General features: G+C 42.3%; 1 protein-coding gene across 1 annotated transcript in view; it reads right to left on the reverse strand.

Moving 5' to 3' along the window:
• The window catches only part of thsd7ba (thrombospondin, type I, domain containing 7Ba), a 448905-nt gene that overhangs the window by 39892 nt on the left and 388825 nt on the right, over positions 1 to 20188 (reverse strand). The window contains exon 21 of the mRNA XM_052026976.1: positions 12151 to 12322. Within this exon, the coding sequence (XP_051882936.1) occupies positions 12151 to 12322 (172 nt within the window). The remainder of the gene's footprint in view (positions 1 to 12150; positions 12323 to 20188) is intronic.

A 20188-nucleotide genomic window follows, 5' to 3' on the forward strand; every position in this document is an offset into this window, starting at 1 on the left:
ACCTCAGCATCATTGATGTAGACAGGAGCATGTGCACTGTTCCCCTTCCTGAAGTCAATGACCAGCTCTTTTGTTTTTCTGACGTTGAGGGGAAGGTTGATGTCATGACACCATGTCACTAGGCGCTCTATCTCCTTCCTGTACTCTGACTCATCATTATTTGAGATATGGCCCAGTACAGTGGTATCATCTGCAAACTTGTAGATGGAGTTAGAGCAGAATCTAGCCACGCAGTCATGAGTGTATAGGGAGTAGAGTAGAGGGCTCCAAGGACACAGGTTTGTGGGGCACCGGTGCTGAGAATAATCGTGTCGGAGGTGTTGCTGCCTATCCTCACTGGTTGCGGTCTGTTGGTCAGGAAGTCAAGGATCCAGTTGCAAAGGGAGGTGTTGAGTCCCAGATCTCAGAGCTTGGAGATGAGTTTGTTTAGAATTATAGTACTGAAAGCAGAGCTGTAGTCAATAAACAATAGTCTAACATAGGTGTCTTTACTGTCCAGATGCTCCAGAGATGAGTGTAGGGCCAGGGAGATGGCATCCGATGTAGACCTGTTTCAGTGGTAGGCGAATTGCACTGGGTCAAGGTTACCTTGGAGGCTGGAATTAATGCGTGCCATGACCAGCATCTCAAAGCACTTCATGATGGTGGATGTCAGAGCCACTGGGCGGTAGTCATTAAGGGACATTACCTTGTTTTTCTTAGGTACTGGGATGATAGTGGTCTTCTTGAGGCAGCTGGGAACCTGAGATTGAAGCAGGGAGAGATTAAAAATGTCTGCAAATACTCCCACCAGCTGATCTGCACAGGATCGGAGGACACGGCCAGGGACACCTTCCAGGCCAGATGCTTTCTACAGGTTCATTCTCTGGAAGATTGATCTTACTTCTGCAATGGTGACTGTGGATTCATATGCATTGGAGCTGTCAGGGCAGGTGGTGAAATACCAATCCCTTCTGTTCAAAATGTGGGTAGAATGTGTTAAGCTCTTTGGGAAGGGATGCGCTGTTGCCGGCAGTGCTGCCTGACTTTGTCTTGTAGCCCGTTATAGCATATAAGCCCTGCCACAACTGACGACTGGTCTAGGACTCAATTTTGGACTGGTATTGTCATTTGCATCTCTGATAGCTTTACGGAGGTCATATCTCGATTTCTTGTATAGGTCAGTGTCAGCTGATTTGAATGTTGCAGTCCTAGACTTCAGTAGGGAGTGGATCTCCCGGTTCATCCATGGTTTCCAGTTTGGGGATGCCCAGATTGTCCTCTTTGGTACACAGTCCTCAACACACTTGCTCATAAAGTCCGTGATTGTGGTGACATACTCATCGAGGCTGGGTGCTGAGTCTTTGAACATGGACCAGTCCACTGACTCAAAGCAGTCATGTAGAAGCTCATCTATTTCCTCAGAGCAGCACTGTATGAATTTCTGTACTAGATCCTCCCATTTTCCCGGACTATCCACGCATCCCTTGATTTCCTTAATATCTAGAAACCTATCAATCTCTGTTTTGGATGAATTCATTGACTTACCCTCCATAGCCCTCAAGGGTAGCTATTTCCAAAGGTCCAATGCCCTCTGCAGTTCTCTCATCTCAGTCCTATATGAAATACACTTTATTCTGAAACTGTGACTTCTGGTTCTGCTCTCCTCAGCTGGGGAAACATCTTCCCTGCATTCAGCATGTCAAGCACCATAAGAATGTTGATAATATCTCTGCTCATTCTTCTATATTCTAAGAATATAATTGTAGTGTACTCAATTTCTCCTCATATGGTAAAGATGCCATCCCTGGAATCAGTCTAGTGAACCTTCACTGCACTCCCTCAATGGCAAGTATTAACGTTTTTAGACAAGGAGATCAAATCTGTTTATAATACTCCAGATCCGGTCTCACCAGATGTCTATATAATTGCAGTAAAGACATCTTTTCTCCTGTACTCATATCTTCTCGTAATAAATGTCAACAAGCTTTTTGTCTAACTAGTTGTTTAATGCACCTGCAGTGACTTCCATCTAAGGGTACCTATATCTCTTTGAACATCAACATTACCCACCATCTCTCTTAAAACTTATTTTAATTGTGCATCAAAGTGGATATCTTCACATTTTTCCACGTGGTACTGCACCTGCCATATTCTTGTCTACTCATTAACATGTTTATATCCCTTGAAGTCTTTTATACCTTCCTTCCCACTCACAATCCCACCTAATCATTGGCAAGCTTGTAAATAAGACATTTGGTTCCCTCAGAAAAATCACTAATGTAGATTGTGAATAGCTTGGTCCTCAACAATGACCCTTGTAGTACTCCACTAGTCACAGCCTGCCAAGCTGAGAAAGATCCATTTATTTCTCCACTTTGCATTCTGTCCAATAACCAATTCTCAAACTGTCAGCTTATTACTATACTAACCCCAATTCCTTGTCCTTGTTGACAAACCTCCTGTATGGGATCTTAGCAAGAGCCTGCATTCAACATGTCTAAGTGTTCACTTTCTTCTGCTATGACTCCAGGTGCATCTAAACTTAGGGCAAAACACCAACAGAATAAGCAAAGTTTTTATGGCATGCTTCAGTAGATCTGTACTTGTCTAAAAATACTTGTCTTCACTGTGCCTCAAAGTGTAACTCTTAGTCAAACAGGATCATAATCAAGTTTAAATGGAGTAATTTAAACCACCAACTGTTCTTCTCAGTTTCTGCTGATTACTTGTTGTGCTTACATAAACTAATCACAAAGGAATGCTTTTTGTAGTGAATTTCTCTCAAAAGAACAGACTGCAAACTGAGGATAATGAGGGATTTCAGAAGTGCTGTTTATTTTTTGGTATTTCTCTTTACTGCTGTCACGTAGGGGAGGATGCATAAGTGTAGAATCAATTGAGCATGTTTGGAAGATATCACGGGATTTCATAAAATCTGACATACTGAGAGGAAAGGTCAGTTATTGAGGAAGACATAGTATGGATTTCTGATATTAGGAATCCCAAGGAAAGGATATCATCCATCATTCTCCCCATTATCTATATTAAGATACCAGTCCACACTCAGATTAACTTTATTATGGCTTGGATCATGGCTGCATGCCATCATGAAGCAAACAAAAGATGGGGATGAAGTTCTGCAAGCAGCCGAATTTGAGGAGGGTGATCCACAGTCCCTCCTCCTAGTTGATGGAGTTGAACAAGGCTGCATCATTGCCTTAACACATCTTTCAATCTTTTTTGCTGCACTTCATCTCCAACCAGATATCTGCTGGAGTGGAACAAATTGACAGGAGTAATAGGAAGTTGGTTCAACCTGTGTCTTCTTCACTCCAGAAATAGGATCACCCAAACCTCAGTCATTGAACTGCAGAGATCAGATGACCTTGCATACGTGCATGCTTGGAGACCGAGCTCCAAATCATCATCAACTCATCTGCTGAAGCATACAAAAGGATTGCCCTTACACTCAACATCTATAAAACAACATCATCTGCCAGCCTGGCACACTGTAAACCATTGCTCTCTGACAATAAAGGTTCAGGGTAAGACTCTGGAAAACATGTATCTCTCAGGAGTCACTATCAGTGAAGGCAGAGATAGCTGATCAAATTCATAATTGGTTTAGTGCACCAGAAGGCCAACTGAGAAAAGGTTATTTGAAGATCAAGAGCTCAAAGCTGATGCAAAACTTATGGTCTACTGGGCAACAGTGATTCCTGTCCTCCGATATTCTTCTGAGACCTAGACTACCCACAGTGGGCACCTCAAGGCACTGATGAGCTACCACCAACACTGTCTCCAAAAGTCCTCCCAGTTCCACTGGAAGGATAAGCAAACCAATGTCAGCTTCCTATCCTGGGCCATTATCTCCACCATTGAGGTCCTAATTACTCATTTGGCTTCACTGGGCTGGCATATCCTTAGCATTGCAGGCTCCTGAAACAGACACTTTATTCTATCTCTGATATGGGAAGAGTTCACCTGGCATTCAGAGGAAAAGATCCAAGCATGCTCTTGAGTTCTCCTTGAAAAAAATCCAACATCCATGTGCCCACAGAACCAGAATGGAAGATCAACAAAAGTTCCCTCGAACATACAAAGCAGCAGGACTTTTAGAGGCTTAAACCTCCCTAGGAGATATTGTATTACAAGCCATCTGCATGGTTTAAGTAGGCCTTCAGGTATATTTTAGGCAGGCATGGTACCAGTCCCAGTTTTGATTAACACCATTATATTTTCTGCACAGGGAATATGGGTGAGGTGATGTGAGTAGGGAGTGGTTATGGATCTGTCAATGCATCCCAATGAAAACAAAATCACTGAGGCCTAACTCCAAATAACCAACATTACATCACAACCACGTGGTTCCAAATATTGCCAAGTTCTTTCAAGATAGGGGCCGATAGATACTGTTGCTATTCAATTTCCAATGAAAACGCGATACTAAATTGTCAGGTAAAAGTCTTGAAGACTCACAAACATGGGAATGGTTGCTCCTCGGACTTATAGAAAAAACTGTTGTCGTGAGACAAGGCAGTTCTGCAGCCGAGACAAACAGAAACTGAGCTCAGATATGTCACCCACTTCCACTAGTAGTGTGCCTTAAAATACAGTTGGCATAGTAAAATTGTGCTTCACGTGCACTGGCAGGTAATGGATAGGCAACATTCTCAGATGGAAAGTTTGTGAGAACAAGAAGAAATACATGGGAAAGAGGCATGAAATAGTGTCACAGTTCTTCCTTAGGGAGGTCGTTGTATTTTGTCTACAAATGGAGTCATAGGCTTTGCATTGAGTCATTTGCATTTATTTTCCTGTGACCTGCTTCCACATCCACTTCACTGCAACCTCAACCGATTTTTGACTAAGATACAGTAGAAGAATACCTTCGCCATCTTCCACATTCTGCAGAAGCATTTACAGAAGATATTAACATGAAAATTCTTAGTTTTGCTGCTGTGCTTCCTGACATTACAAGCTGCTACAAAAGGCAGACAGACAATGAAACACTCGGAAGCAATGTAGACCAACAGCACCAAAAACCACTGCAAAAACAACAGGAAAAGGTCAGCCACAGAAGAAAACCTTCAGAGAGACAGGCATCTAATTTGAACACTCCTTCAGCAGACCTCATTGCGGAAAACTGCTGCATGTACTTTGGGCCTGCAGCAGTATTCACAGATTTTCACTGCAAAATGAGTGTGTGCTCAGTAGCAGGCTGTCCATAGCATCTGACGTGCATCAAGTCCATGCTAATGAGCCCATCTGGGAACTATGAGTGATTTAATCTGCATCTGGACCACAGCACACTCCTGATACAATTTGCTTCCTTCATGTTCAGACAAAGGGACTAGCCAAGGGAAATCAACCCATGAATTTTAAACCAGTGGGAAGATAGATCTGGTTTTGACCAAATCACATACACAGCAGGTTGGTCAGCCATGGACCTACAGAATATTGTTTGGATAAAACACATTCTGCAGCTACAGCTTCAGATTGGTCACAGCAGTAACATGTAGTTAATATGCATATCCCCTTTTAGGTAATGATGCAGGAAAGTATGATGCTTTCACTTCTAAATAACTTGGTAATATGTCATCAAGATCAACTTCCAAATGATCTGTTGGTGTCAGGAGAATGAGGGAAGCCATTCTGTGTACCGCCCCAGGCTACCCAGGAGAGTAGATTACCTGGTCATTGCAGATTGCACCCGATTCACATTCCAGCAGAATAATGGAATGAAACTTAGGTCTGTACCATCAAGAATAGGGATCCAGTCCACCAGATTATGACCAAGGGGATGGAAACAAAGATCTGATCCAATAGGAAAAGTAATCTTCAATTACTGTCTGCTTCCATAAGTCCATAAGACATCGGAGCAGAACTAGGCTATTCAACTTATCGAATCTGCTCCACCATTCAATCACGGCTGATTTTTTTTTCAACCCCATTCTCCTGCCTTCTCCCTGTAACCTTTAACTCCTTTACCAATAAGAACCTATCAATCCATGCCTCAAATATATCCAATGACTTGGCTTGCATAGCCTCTGTGGCAACTAATTCCACAGATACACTGGCTGAAGAAATTCCCCCTCATCTCAGTTTTAAAGGGACATCCCTTTACTCTGAGGCTGTGCCCTCGGATCCTAGACTCTCCAACTGATGGAAACATCCTCTCCATATCCACTCTATCCAGGCCTTTCAGTATGCAGTAGGTTTCAATTCCATCATGCACATGCCCAAAGACACCAAATGGTCTTCATACATTAGGCTTTTCACTCCTGGGATCATTCTTGTGAACCACCTCTGAACCCCCACCTCTGAGCACATCTTTCCTTAGATATAAGGCCCAAAATTGCTCACAATATCCCAAATGCAGTCTGACCAACACTTTATAAAGCCTCAGCAGTACATCCCTGTTTTTATACGTTAGTGCTCTCAAAATTAATGCTAACATTGCATTTGCCTTCCTTACTACCAACTCAACCTGCAAGTTAACCTTTAGGGAATCCTGCACTAGGACTCCCAAGTCCCTTTGCATCGATTTCTAAATTCTTTCCCCATTTAGAAAATAGTCTACACCTTTATTCTTCCTACCAAAGAGCATAACCCCACACTTCCATATGCTGTATTCCATCTGCCACTTCTTTGCCTAAGTCCTTCTGCAGATTCCTGCCTCCACGACACTACCTGTGCCTCCACCTATCTTTGTATCATCTGCAAACCTGGCCACAATGCCATCAGTTCCTTCATCCAGATCACTAATATACTAAGTAAAAAGTTGCGGTCCCAACACTGACTCCTGTGGAACTCCACTAGTCACCAGGAGCCATCCTGAAAAGGACCCCTTTATCCTACTCTCTGACTTCTGCCAGTCAGCCAATCTTCTATCCATGCCAGTACCTTGCCTGTAAGACCATGGGCTCTTACCTTATTCAGTAGCCTCATATGCGGCACCTTCTCAAAGGCCTTCTGAAAATCCAAGTAAATAACGTCCACCAATTCCCCTTTGTCTAACCTGCTTGTTACCTTCCCAAAGAATTCTAACAGATTTGTTAGGCAAAATCTCCCCTTAATGAAACCGTGCTGACTTTGCCCTATTTTATCAAGTATTTCCAAGTACTCCAAAATTTCATCCTTAATAATGGACCCTAATGGATTTCAAGGCACCAGTTAAAATTAGTAAGAAAACTTCAGATGATGAAAGCAAGCAAATGGTAATAGCAACATCAGGCATTAAGTGTTGCTGGTCTTGGTTTCTGAAAGTTGATTTCAAGCTAATTATTCTGCTCAAGTTCACTTTTAGATAAGATAAGATAAGATTTCTTTATTAGTCACATGTACATCAAAACACACAGTGAAATGCATCTTTGCATGGAATGTTCTGGGGCAGCCCGCAAGTGTTGCCATGCTTCCAGTGCCAACATAGCATGCCCATAACTTCCTAACCCATACATATTTGGAATGTGGGATGAAACCGGAGCACCCAGAGGAAACCCTCACAGTCACAGAGATAATGTACAAAATCCTTACAGACAGCAGCCGGAATTGAACCCGGGTCACTGGCGTTGTAATAGAAACCAACAAACACAGAATAATTCCAGAAAAGACAATTCTGCAGTGAATTATTGAATGGTACTTTCCAAATCTTAAACTGTCAAGATTTGAACTTGCTTTGTAGGGTCTGGTCTCTTTGTGACCCAGGATTTCACAGAAAAATCCCATTCGAGAGGTGGTGGCTCAGTTTTGAAAAAGGGGCTTTTTTATCTTGTGAAAACTATTTGCATGTGTGAAAACTTCTGTTAAGTCTTTGCAAGTGTATCTAAAGATGAGCAAAATAAACTGTAAATCAATTTCAGAACTAAATTTAAAGCTCATACAAATATAAGCAGGGTTAAAGACGAATAAAATTGGGTGGACATTTTGTGGACTGTCATCCCTTCTTGTATTGCAAAGGTGTACGTATTAATTGTATTGCACATGAATGAAAAAATAACAAATCAGCAAAGTACACAATATCTCAAATTACTAGTCAGTGATGTTTATATATTCCGATGAAAGGTATTGACCTGGAATGGTAATTGTTTCCTTTTTCTCCACAGGCACTGCTGTACTCATGTAGTCCTTATCATACTTTCTATTTTGATTTCTCATTAGCAAATACACAGCAATTTGCTTTTGGCTTTTATTGGAATGAGAGTTTGGCAGATGATATCATCAATATTGCAAATATAAATCAATAACACTGTGCCAAAAATGTTAGCAATAGTTTGGTGCCTACTTCAGATTAAATTGTGTCTTGTTGCACCTTGGGTAATTTATCTATATTAAAGTCAACGAATCTTGCTGTTGTACCCCTCAAAAGAAAAAAATCACAGAAATAATACAGTCAAGGAAACAGATAGGAGGTTCTGTGGCAGTGAGCATGAATCCCGGATGGTATGTTGCCTCCCAGGTGCCAGGGTCCGGGATGTCACTGATCGGGTCCACAGGATTCTTGAGCGGGAGGGAGAGCAGCCAGAAGTTGTGGTCCATGTTGGCACCAACGACATAGGTAGGAAGGAGGATGAGGTCCTGAAGATCGAGTTCAGGGAGCTAGGCAGAAGACTGAGGAACAGGACCTCAAGGGTAGCAATCTCAGGACTGCTGCCAGTGCCACGCAATAGTGAAGGCAGGAACAGGAGAAGGTGGCAGATAAATGCGTGGCTGACAAGTTGGTGCAGGAGGAAGGGTTTTAGATTTCTGGATCATTGGGATCTCTTCTCGGGAAGGTGGGACCTGTACAGAGAGGACAGGTTACACCCGAACCAGAAAGGGGCCAATATCCTTGCAGCTAAGTTTGTTAGGGTGGTTCAGGAGGGTTTAAACTAGTTTGTGAGGGGGAAGGGAACCAGAGGAGTAGGTCAGAGGAAGAAGGGGATAGGGAAAAGTTAGATCAAACAGGTAGAGAGGCTTTGGGGAAGGAGAAGCAGAATACAGGCTATAAAAGTAGTAAGGTAGATGGACTGAAGTGTGTTTACTTAAATGCAAGAAGTGTCAGGAATAAGGGAGATGAACTGAGGGCTTGGATAAGTATGGGGAACTATGATATGGTGGCCATTACTGAGACATGGCTGTCGTCAGGGCAGGAGTGGATATTGAATGTTCCTGGTTTTTGGTGTTTTAAGAGGGATAGGGAAGGGGGGAAGAGAGGAGGAGGGGTGGCGATACTGGTCAGGGACACTGTTACGGCTGTGGAAAGGATGGATGTTGTAGAAGGATCATCTCTAGAGTCTGTATGGGTGGAATTAAGGAAGAAGAAAGGAGCAGTTACTCTACTAGGAGTATTCTATAGGCCCCCTGGTAGCAGTAGAGATATAGAGGAGCAGATTGGCGGGCAGTGTTTGGAGAGAAGCAAAAATAACAGGGTTGTTATAATGGGAGACTTCAACTTCCCAAATATAGACTGGAATCTGCTTAGTGCCAAAGGTTTAGATGGGACGGAATTTGTTAAATGTGTCCAGGAGGGATACCTGAGGCAGTATGTCGACAGGCCGACTAGAGGGAATGCCATGCTAGATCTAGTTTTAGGAAATGAACCGGGACAGGTGAAGGATCTATTGGTGGGTGAGCATTTGGGGGACAGTGACCATTGTTCCATAACCTTTAAAATTGTCATGGACAGGGACAGGTGCAGAGAGGGCAAGAAGATATTTAATTGGGGAAGGGCAAACTATGAGGCTATAAGGAGAGAACTTGGGGGTGTAAATTGGGATGTCCTTTTTGAAGGGAAATGTACTATGGAGATGTGGTCGATGTTCAGGGATCTTATGCAGGATGTTAGGGATAAATATGTCCCGGTGAGGCAGAGAAGGAATGGCAGGGTGAAGGAACTGTGGGTGACGAGAGAGGTGGAACGACTAGTTAGGGAGAAGAAGGTAGCATACATGAGGTATAAGCAGCAAGGTTCAGACAAGGCCCGTGAGGAATATAGAGTAGCGAGGAAGCAACTTAAGAAAGGGCTGAGGAGAGCTAGAAGGGGACATGAAAAGGCTTTGGCTAGTGGGGTTAAGGAAAATCCCAAGGCCTTTTTGACATACGTGAAGGGTAGGAGGATGGCTAGGGTAAAGGTAGGTCCGATTAAAGACAAAGGTGGGAGAACGTGCCTGGAGGCGGCGGAAGTGGGAGAAGTTCTCAATGAATACTTCTCTTCGGTATTCACCAAGGAGAGGGGTCTTGATGACACGGAAAGGAGTGCTGGTAAGGGTAATGTTCTCGAGGTTGTAGATATCAAGAGAGAGGATGTGTTGAAGTTGTTAAATAATATCGAGACAGATAAATCTCGGGGACCTGACGGGATATTCCCCAGGCTGCTTCCAGAGGCAAGGGAGGAGATTGTTGAACCGCTGGTAAGGATCTTTGAGTCCTCGTTGTCCACGGGGATGGCGCCAGAGGATTGGAGGGTGGTGAATATTGTCCCCTTGTTCAAAAAAGGTAGTAGGGATAGTCCAGGGAATTACAGACCAGTGAGTCTCACGTCTGGGGGGGGGGGGGGAGTAAGCTGTTAGAAAGGATTCTAAGGGATAGGATCTACGAACACCTAGAGAATCATGGACTGATTAGGGACAGCCAGCATGGCTTTGTGAAGGGAAGATCTTGCCTCACAAGCCTGATAGAGTTCTTTGAGGAGGTGATGAGGAAGATTGATGAGGGTAGTGCGGTGGATGTGGTCTATATGGATTTTAGTAAGGTGTTTGATAAGGTTCCTCATGGTAGCCTTCTTCAGAAGGTCAGAGGCCAAGGGATCCAGGGAAGCTTGGCTGTGTGGATTAGGAATTGGCTTGCCTGTAGAAAGTAGAGGGTTGTGGTGGAGGGAGTTCCCTCGAACTGGAGGGCAGTGACTAATGGTGTCCCGCAGGGATCGGTTCTGGGACATCTACTTTTTGTGATATATATAGATGACTTAGATGAGGGGGTGGAAGGCTGGATTAGTAAGTTTGCGGACGACACTGAGATCGGCGGTGTTGTGGATAGTGTGGAGGGCTGTCGGAGCTTACACAGGGATATTGATAGGATGCAGAGCTGGGCTGACAAGTGGCAGATGGAGTTCAATCCCAAGAAGTGTGAGGTGGTACACTTTGGAAGGACAAATCCAGGGCAGAGTACAAGGTAAATGGCAAGGTACTTAGCAGTGTAGAGGAGCAGAGGGATCTGGGGGTTCATATTCACAGTTCACTGAATGTTGCCTCACAGGTGGATAGAGCAGTTAAGAAGGCCTATGGGATGTTAGCTTTCATAAGTCATGGGACTGAGTTTAAGAGCCACAAAGTGATGATGCAGCTTTACAAAACTCTAGCTAGACCACACTTAGAGTACTGTGTTCAGTTCTGGTCACCGCATTATAGGAAGGATGTGGAGGCGTTGGAGAGGGTGCAGAGGAGATTTAGCAGGATGCTGCCTGGATTAGAGCGTATGGAATATGAGGAGAGGCTTGGGCTTTATTCACTGGAAAGGAGGAGGATGAGAGGAGACATGATAGAGATATATAAAATATTGAGAGGAATAGATAGACAGTCAGCGCCTCCTTCTCAGGGCACCAATGCTCAAGACAAGAGGGCATGGCTTTAAGGTTATGGGTGGGAGGTTCACGGGAGATGTCAGGGGGAGGTTTTTCACCCAGAGAGTGGTTGGTGCATGGAATGGACTGCCTGGGGTGGTGGTGGAGGCAGATACATTGGACAGGTTCAAGAGTTTGTTGGATCGGCATATGGAGGAATGTGAGATAGAGGGATATGCGGGAAGAAAGGGTTAGATAGTGTGAGGGTGGTTTGATGGACGACACAACATGTTGGGCCGAAGGGCCTGTTTTGTGCTGTATGGTTCTATGGTTCTAATACATAATAATGAAGATCACAGAAATTGCAGTTATGGCCTAAATCAAAATGCTACAAAAGCATTGCTGTGAGCATGATAATCAATTGCTTAATTTCAACTCCAATGTCATAAAACTGCATTTTATCAAACAATAAAACCTTAAATGGAAACATAAACATTCTAATAGCACTTTGAAGTCCTTATTTAATCCACGATTGTTAGTAAAATGCTATTATAATCACTGACCACTACAAAGAAGAATTTCTTGGTCCAGTAATTATAGATATATAAGAAATTCTTGTGAAATATTACCTGGACAAGGCACTGAACAAGGTATTTTTAGTTCCCACTCAATATCATTTATTCCAACTGCTTTATTGTCACACATCTCATTCTCCACCACCTTTGCTGATTCAGAGAGTGTCCCATCATGAACAACACAAGACACATTGCGCACTTTAAATCCATCTCCACACTGTGCACCCTGCAAAACAAATAATTACTGATAGTTTATTTGAAGGACTAAAAGAAATATTATTAAAAGTGAACTCTACAGAAATTTCATTCAATTGTATCTGAATTAAGAAAGTTGAATGGTAAAATATGGAAAACATTAATTTTGCCTAGTTCAGGTTGTTAAGCTTTAAGAAAAGTTATTTACGTTATGTTTTCTTATCATTGAATGGTATGGTGACAAAGTAGTTAGATGCATGCATTTGGTATTGGTATTTTTATTGGTTTATTATTGTCACTTGTACCGAGGTACAGTGAAAAACTTGTCTTGCATACCAATCATACAGGTCAATTCATTACACAGTGTAGTTACATTGAGTTAGTGTAGAGTGCATTGAGGTAGTACAGGTAAAACAATAACTTTACAGAGTAAAGTGTCACAGCTACAGAGAAAATGCATTGAATAAGGTGCAAGGTCACAACAAGATAGATCGTGAGGTCAGAGTCCATCTCAATCTGGTCCCCAAAGCTAAATCAAGTTACATGGTAATCATCTGCATTCACTAGCAAACTGGGAATTAAACAATACAGGTCACAAAGAGGATCAATGAACACAAGGTCTTCCAATGGTAGCTTCACCTTACATTTATTAACAAGGATATTTGTACTCACAGAAATCTTCTCTGAGTTTATTATAGAAGTCAAGAAAATCAGATGAAAATGGTATTATTCTGAGCTCCTTTGTGGTTTAACAGATTAACTAAATTTGCAGTCAGATAACATATGTTGTTTATTTACTGGGGCAGCATTAAAGCTGAGCAAATATAAATGATCCTTTTATTTTTTAATCATGATTAATGTTGTGTAATTGTAGCTATTAAGCCATACATTTCTGTGGGAGTGTCTTTAAATCTCTGGGAAAAAAAAGTTTTGCAATTATAAGACATCCATAGAGATTGGTCATTAGCAATATAAAAACAAATTGAAGGACTAACATGGAAATATAATTGCTATTTGTCCTATATAATATATGCTCCACACAAATACATTTTTTCATGACATCTTTAATAGGCAATGTTACCTGGGATGCTTCAGTACTGGCAATAACTTACCTTTCCATAATACATTTTCCAAGTGTAGTGATGCAAGTTTTCAGCATACAGAAATAAAGCTTGGAATGGGCAAATGTTGTTCAGTAGAACACTGGCTTCAGCTCTAAACTGCAGGAGTGCTGCAGAGTGGCAGCCATACTACTGCATAAAATACATCTAAATTCCATATATTCTTTTTCATTTTTAATTAAAGTTTGCAGTTATAACCACAGATAAAAGCAATTAAAGTACACTTACTTATGATTCTAAATGATATACTTAAACAGGAGCTTACTGTACTTTATGACTTGTAAAACCTACTTTCGATAAACACATTTTCTTATCAATCATGTGCAATGAACCTTGCTAAATTATTATGAACATCAACATGTCTGGTTGAACCCACTTTTTCTATCCCTAATGTTCATGTATGCTCTTTTCCCTTTTTTTAAGTTCCATCCATTTCTTTTAAAGATTGAAGCATTTATCCTGGTTCATTCATCACTTTCCACAAAGACTGGGTTTTAACAAGTCGTTCAAGTGCCCAAATATTCTTAGCATGCAATGTGTCATTGTCAAAAATTCTCTTCAAAGTTCTACTATTATGCACTAAATGAAAGGCACTCTGAGATTTTGGTAATTGAGATTTATGGTGACTTTTTGTTAAAAACACTGCAGAAAATTAAATCAACACTATTGGTTATCAATGTGTCTTTATAGAAAGAAAGGAAGAACATTAACATTTTTTGCACCTTACTTTGTTCTTAGAACATCTCAAAATATGTAATATCCAATTAAAAATAAAAACAGAAAATGCTTGAAAAACCCAGGCAGCATCTGTGGAAAGAAATACATTTTAGGTCGAAGACCCTTTATCAAAACTGGGAAAGTGAGAAAACAGTGAATGGCAGGGCCCTGAGGGATGTTATTGAACAGAGAGACCTAGGGGTACAAACCCATAGTTCCCTGAAAGTAACAACACAGGTAGACGGGATGGTGAAGAAGTCTAATGGCATGCTTGCTTTCATTGGCTGAGGCAGTGTGTACAAGTGTTGGGACGTCATATGACAGTCATACAAAATGTTGGTTAGGCTGTATTTGGAGTATTGTATGCTGTTCTGGTCATTACACTATAGGAAGGATGTGAGAAAGCTAGAGAGGGTGCAGAAAAAAATTCACAAGAATATTGCCCGAATTGGAGGCCTAGTGTTATAAGGAGAGATTGGATAGGCTGGGTCTGTTTTCCCTGGAGCAAAGAAGGCAGAAAGGTGACATGATAGCAGTATATATAATTATGAAAGGCATAGAGAGAGTAGATGGCCAGAATCTGTTTCCTTTCGTAGGGGTGTCCAAAAGATTTAAGCTGAGCCGAAAGAGGTTTAAAGAGGATCTAAGGGGTAATTTTTTCACACAAAAGGAACTTGATATGTGGAATAAACAGCCACAGGTGGTGGAGGCTGGAACAGTAATGAGGATTAAGAGGCACCTGGACAGGTACTTGAATGAGTAGGGCATAGAGGGATACGGAATTGGGATTAGTATAGATAGGCATTGTGGTTGGCATTGATGCAGTAGGCTGAAGGGCCTGTTTCTATGCTGTACAATTCAATGATGATTTAAATGCATTGTTTACAGTTTTTACGTTTATTAAGCAAAATTTCTTGTTTGAATGATTTTCACCAATTGCAAAATCAGAAATATGCTAAAGCATTCAAAATTATTTGGCATCAAGATGTCATGACTTACATGGTGCCAAAACTGTTTCAGTATTTTTATGGGCAGAACTTATTCTGGCTTCCCCTGGTGACAAAATTACTTCATGAAAGGATCTGCAAGAGCACTAGATTTGTCGTTGAGGTTGCACCTGGTTTCATCCAGCAAGTTGGCCATCCATGTGTATGCAAATTACTCTTGAAGGTCAGCAGTGAATGTTAGTGACTCACACTTACTGCAAGTTCTGACTGCTAATGTTTCAAGTGTTGTTATACAAATTGTATAGAAAAAAATCAAGACATGGAAATCAATAGGCCCAAATTTATAGATTAAAATGATGACCTCTGAGTGGACATAAGGCTATTGGACAATGCTGAAAGATGAAATGGGTGATGACAGAAGCCCTCAAAAGTCTGCATCGTTATAACTGCTCACCTGTTATATCTGCAAAGCATGCAGAATACCCATCTAAAATCTAGATTTAAGGATGTTTCAATATCTCTAATAATTTCATTTTAGCAATGAAAATCTAATTTTGTTATAAGCAGACTTTTAAAAAAGTGAGTCATTAAATACATATCACCAACCTTTATTATTTTAATAATCTGCCTTTTAATAATCCCAAAGTTTTGTGACCAGAACTGGATTAGAGAGTATAGAGACTCTATAAAACTCTGGTTAGACCACACTTAGAGTACTGTGTCCAGTTCTGGTCGCCTCATTATAGGAAGGATGTGGAAGCATTGGAAAGGGTGCAGAGGAGATTTACCAGGATGCTGCCTGGTTTAGAGAGTATGCATTATGAGGAGAGACTAAGGGAGCTAGGGCTTTACTCTTTGGAGAGAAGGAGGATGAGAGGAGACATGATAGAGGTGTACAAAATATTAAGAGGAATAGATAGAGCGGACAGCCTGTGCCTCTTTCCCAGGGCACCAATGCTCAATACAAGAGGGCATGGCTTTAAAGTAATGGGTGGGAAGTTCAAGGGAGATATCAGAGGGAGGTTTTTTACCCAGAGAGTGGTTGGGCATGGAATGCGCTGCCTGGGGCAGTGGTGGAGGCAGGTACATTGGTCAAATTCAAGAGATTACTAGATAAGCATATGGAGGAATTTAAAATAGAGGTATATGTGGAAGGAAGGGGTTAGATAGTCTTAGGCGAGGTTTAAAGGTTGGCACAACATTGTGGGCCGAAGGGCCTGTATTGTGCTGTACTGTTCTATGTTCATAATGATCCTGCAAACTTGGTTTACTGATTCTCCGGTTGTTTCCCAGAGCTGTTAACCTCATGAATATGTTATAAATCCCACTTCACAAATCATTATTCTTTTCCCTTACCCAAAAGACAGAATTCCAGCTAATAGTCTGATGATACTTCTAGGGTAGGCTGCTTTATGTTTTGGCTGTAAATTTGTAATCTGTGAGCGAACACAAATGACTCATGATTAAAAGACTGTGCAGATAACAAGTGATGCTGGAAGCAGCTAAGTGACACTGCCATCTTCATGAGTACAATGAAATAAAATCAATATTTTACATTACATTTGAAAATTGATCCAGGTCTCATCCTTTTTAGGTTCCTACAACATCTGTCTTCTTATTTATGAGGAAGATAGTGCATTCAACATGAAATCGTCACCTTGGCTACTATTGTTGTTAATCCATTATTCTTTGGCAGGAGGAGCTCTAACACAGATAAAATTAGCACTGACATACTTCACCCTTGACCCGCTTCAAAATTGCCCTCATTTGGTCAATGAGATCATCAACCTAGATTAAACCTTCTGAACTACTCAACACCTCTAAAGTTACTTCTGTTGGTATTTTGAAATTTGCAAAATGCGGGACTGAGGTTAAACAGCTTTGAATGAGATTTTTTCTTAGTGAAAATCAGTGTTCATGACGACCATATTCAAATATCTTTTAACCAAGAAAAATTTAATAATGTGTTACAGAGGCATAACATTTTGAATACAGTTAAGCCAATTTGACATAAATTTGCATTCAGCCTATGTAAAGCCTCAAGACATGATGTTTATCATCTGAGTTATAAAGTCATAGAAAGGTAGAGAACAAAAATCAGCCCATCGACCCACTGAGTCTACCCAATCATTAAGCACTCATTTTCTTTTTACATACGAGTCCTACCTTACACCATTTTATTCTCCTCAGTGTCCCATTAACTCACCACCTGCTCATACCCCCTCCCCACACACACAAACATACACTGACTCTAAATCAATTTATAGATAATTTACAGCAATGAATCAATTTATCTGTTTGTTTCTGGGATGTGGTAGGAAATTGGAGCACCTGGATGAAACCCAGACAGTCACAAGGAGAATGTACATACTCCACACAGACAGCACCGGAGGTCAGGATTGAACCTGGGCTGATGGAGATTTGAGGCAGCAGACTGACAGCAGCAGCAGCATTGTGCTGCCTCTGTGGATTACAAATGATAGACAGAGCAATTTTTGTCCCCAAATTTATTTATTGATCACTTATTTTCTAAAATACCTGGGTTATATTTTCTAATTGTTTTTCCTGACTTTTACACTTAAATGTCAACAGAAAAATACATAGTATTTATAAAATCCTTGCCTCAGAATTGCTCTAGGCTAATTATGCTTTTCCACTGGAGTTCTGGTGCATGTATAGCAGGAAAGTCAAGGTATAAGACATTGACATATGTTTATTGAATAGTGCTGCAGGTACCTAAAGATCTCGAGTGATCTTCAATGCAACCTCTGAAGGTTTTAAGATATTATACAACCCTGTCTAGCAGAGAAGATCATCATCCACCAGGGTTCTGAAAGATGAGCAGAAATAAAGGGGCAGTGGATTAAAAAAGTTGATGCAATCTCTGAGAGCTGTTTAATCAGCTCTAATGCAGGAGCATGTCTTACCTTGAAAATGTGGGACAACAGTCTTGTCTATCTTTTCCTATCCCCTCAACAATTATGCCTTCAGCTGCAGTAGTTTAAGTTTTTTAAACAGCTTTGATAAAATCTGCTACATAGAACACTTGCTGCACACAGCTTCAGGCCAACCAGACCACTATGTCAAACTGTAAAGTGTGTTTGCTTCGACACTTGCTTCCCCTTGATGGCAGTATACAACATATGTCTTCTAAATGTTAATGTTTCAAAGTGTTACTTCGGTAACATGTGTACAGGAGATAACTGTCAGCAGCAATGCAGAAGACCTTCCTGAGATTGTTGCCCCCACCACCTAAACCTGAATCCAAGTCAGATCACTAATGGGTGACCTTTAGACATCCACACACGAATCAAACGTGACTGGTGGTTGCAATATTTTGTTACTGGGAGAAACTGCAATCTGCTGGATATTGCTGAAATAGAAGATGAGTCAAATGTACTTTAAGAGTTATAGAGAGCTACAGCAGGGAAACAGGTCCTTCAGCCACTGAGTATGCTCACCCATTTACACTAATTCTATATTAATCCTATCTTATATTCTCCCCACATTCTCATCACTTCCCCTCAGATTCTACTCACATATACATTAGGGGCAATTTTTATAGTCTATTAGCCTTCCAACTCACATATCTTTGGAATGTGGGAGGAATCTGGAGCACCCACAGGGATCACAGGGAGAACATGCAAACTCCATACCAACAGCACCCGAGGTCAGGGTTGAAACCAGATCTCCTGCACTGCAAGGCAGCAGCACTACCAGCGGCATCACTATGCCTGTCCGGTGTTGGAGGATGAGATCATTGGAAGTTTTGCAAGTGCATAGAATGCTAGATTTGTAATTAAGTCATGATGGACTTTCCAAACATCAGTGATAAGGCCATGTTATTGAAATTTTCTCAGCTCTGCTCCTAACTGAAGACTGACTTACTGACTGACTGAATCAGTTTCAATGTTCTAACCTCACTTTCTGAAATCACAGAATGGCTCATAGCAGGAAGTAGATGGAAAAGTAGAATATCAACTGGAAGGGGAAAAAGGCAGCCCTAAGATTATCACTAACTCTGGTCACAGTGTAACGGTTGCTACCGCGGAATAAAACCAGACACTAGTCGGAGGATTGCCAAACAAGAACTGTTTTTTTTTCCCGCCTTGCGCGGGCCTTTTAAGGGAGAATGTTCCCGCCCAAAACAACCAGCAATGACGTAAGTACTACGTCATCAAGACTTTCCCGCATGCGGGTTCTCCCCGTCGCTCGGAAAGACGAGGCCCGCCGCCATCTTGGGCCTCGTCGCTCCGACGCCGCGCGACCCGACTGCCGAGCCGGTTCGCCCGACTAGACGGTGAGTCGCCACACAACCCCCCCCCAGAACCAGCGATACAGTCCCCAAGGTCCGTGGGCTGTGCCAGCTGCCGCTTAGGGGGCCGGCCTCTGTGTCGCGGCGTTGCAACCTCGACAGGTTGTTGCAGATCCAAATGGGCCGGTTTGAGGCGGTCCGCCGTGAAAACCTGTTCCCTGCCTCCAATGTCCAAAATAAAGGTGGATCCATTATTCCGTATGACTCGGAACAGTCCCTCATATGGTCGTTGCAATGGCGCCCAAGGTGTGCCCCTGCGAACGAAAACAAACTTACAGTCCCGTAGTTCCTTGGGCTGGCAGGATGGGGCTTGACCGTGCCGTGAGGTGGGAATCGGGGCCAAGTTGCCAAGCTTCTCGCGCAGTCTTTGTAGGACTGCTGGGGGTTGTTCCCCTTGGTCCCGAAGGGCAGGTATGAAATCCCCGGGGACAACTAGTGGCGCCCCATACACAAGCTCAGCTGACGAAGTGCAGAGGTCTTCTTTGGGGGCAGTGCGTATGCCGAGCAGGACCCAAGGCAGCTCGTCAACCCAGTTAGGACCCTTCAGGCGGGCCATCAAGGCCGATTTCATATGGCGGTGAAAACGTTCCACCAACCCGTTTGATTGAGGATGGTAGGCCGTGGTGGTGTGCAGCTGCGTCCCTAGCAGGTTCGCTAATGCAGCCCAGAGACTGGAAGTGAATTGGGTGCCTCTGTCTGAAGTGATGTGGGCCGGAACACCAAAACGTGAGACCCAAGTTGTGAGCAGCGCCCGGGCGCAGGAATCAGTTGTGATGTCAGTCAGAGGGGTTGCCTCT

Source organism: Pristis pectinata, chromosome 1, assembly GCF_009764475.1.
Source record: "Pristis pectinata isolate sPriPec2 chromosome 1, sPriPec2.1.pri, whole genome shotgun sequence".
NCBI lineage: Eukaryota > Metazoa > Chordata > Chondrichthyes > Rhinopristiformes > Pristidae > Pristis > Pristis pectinata.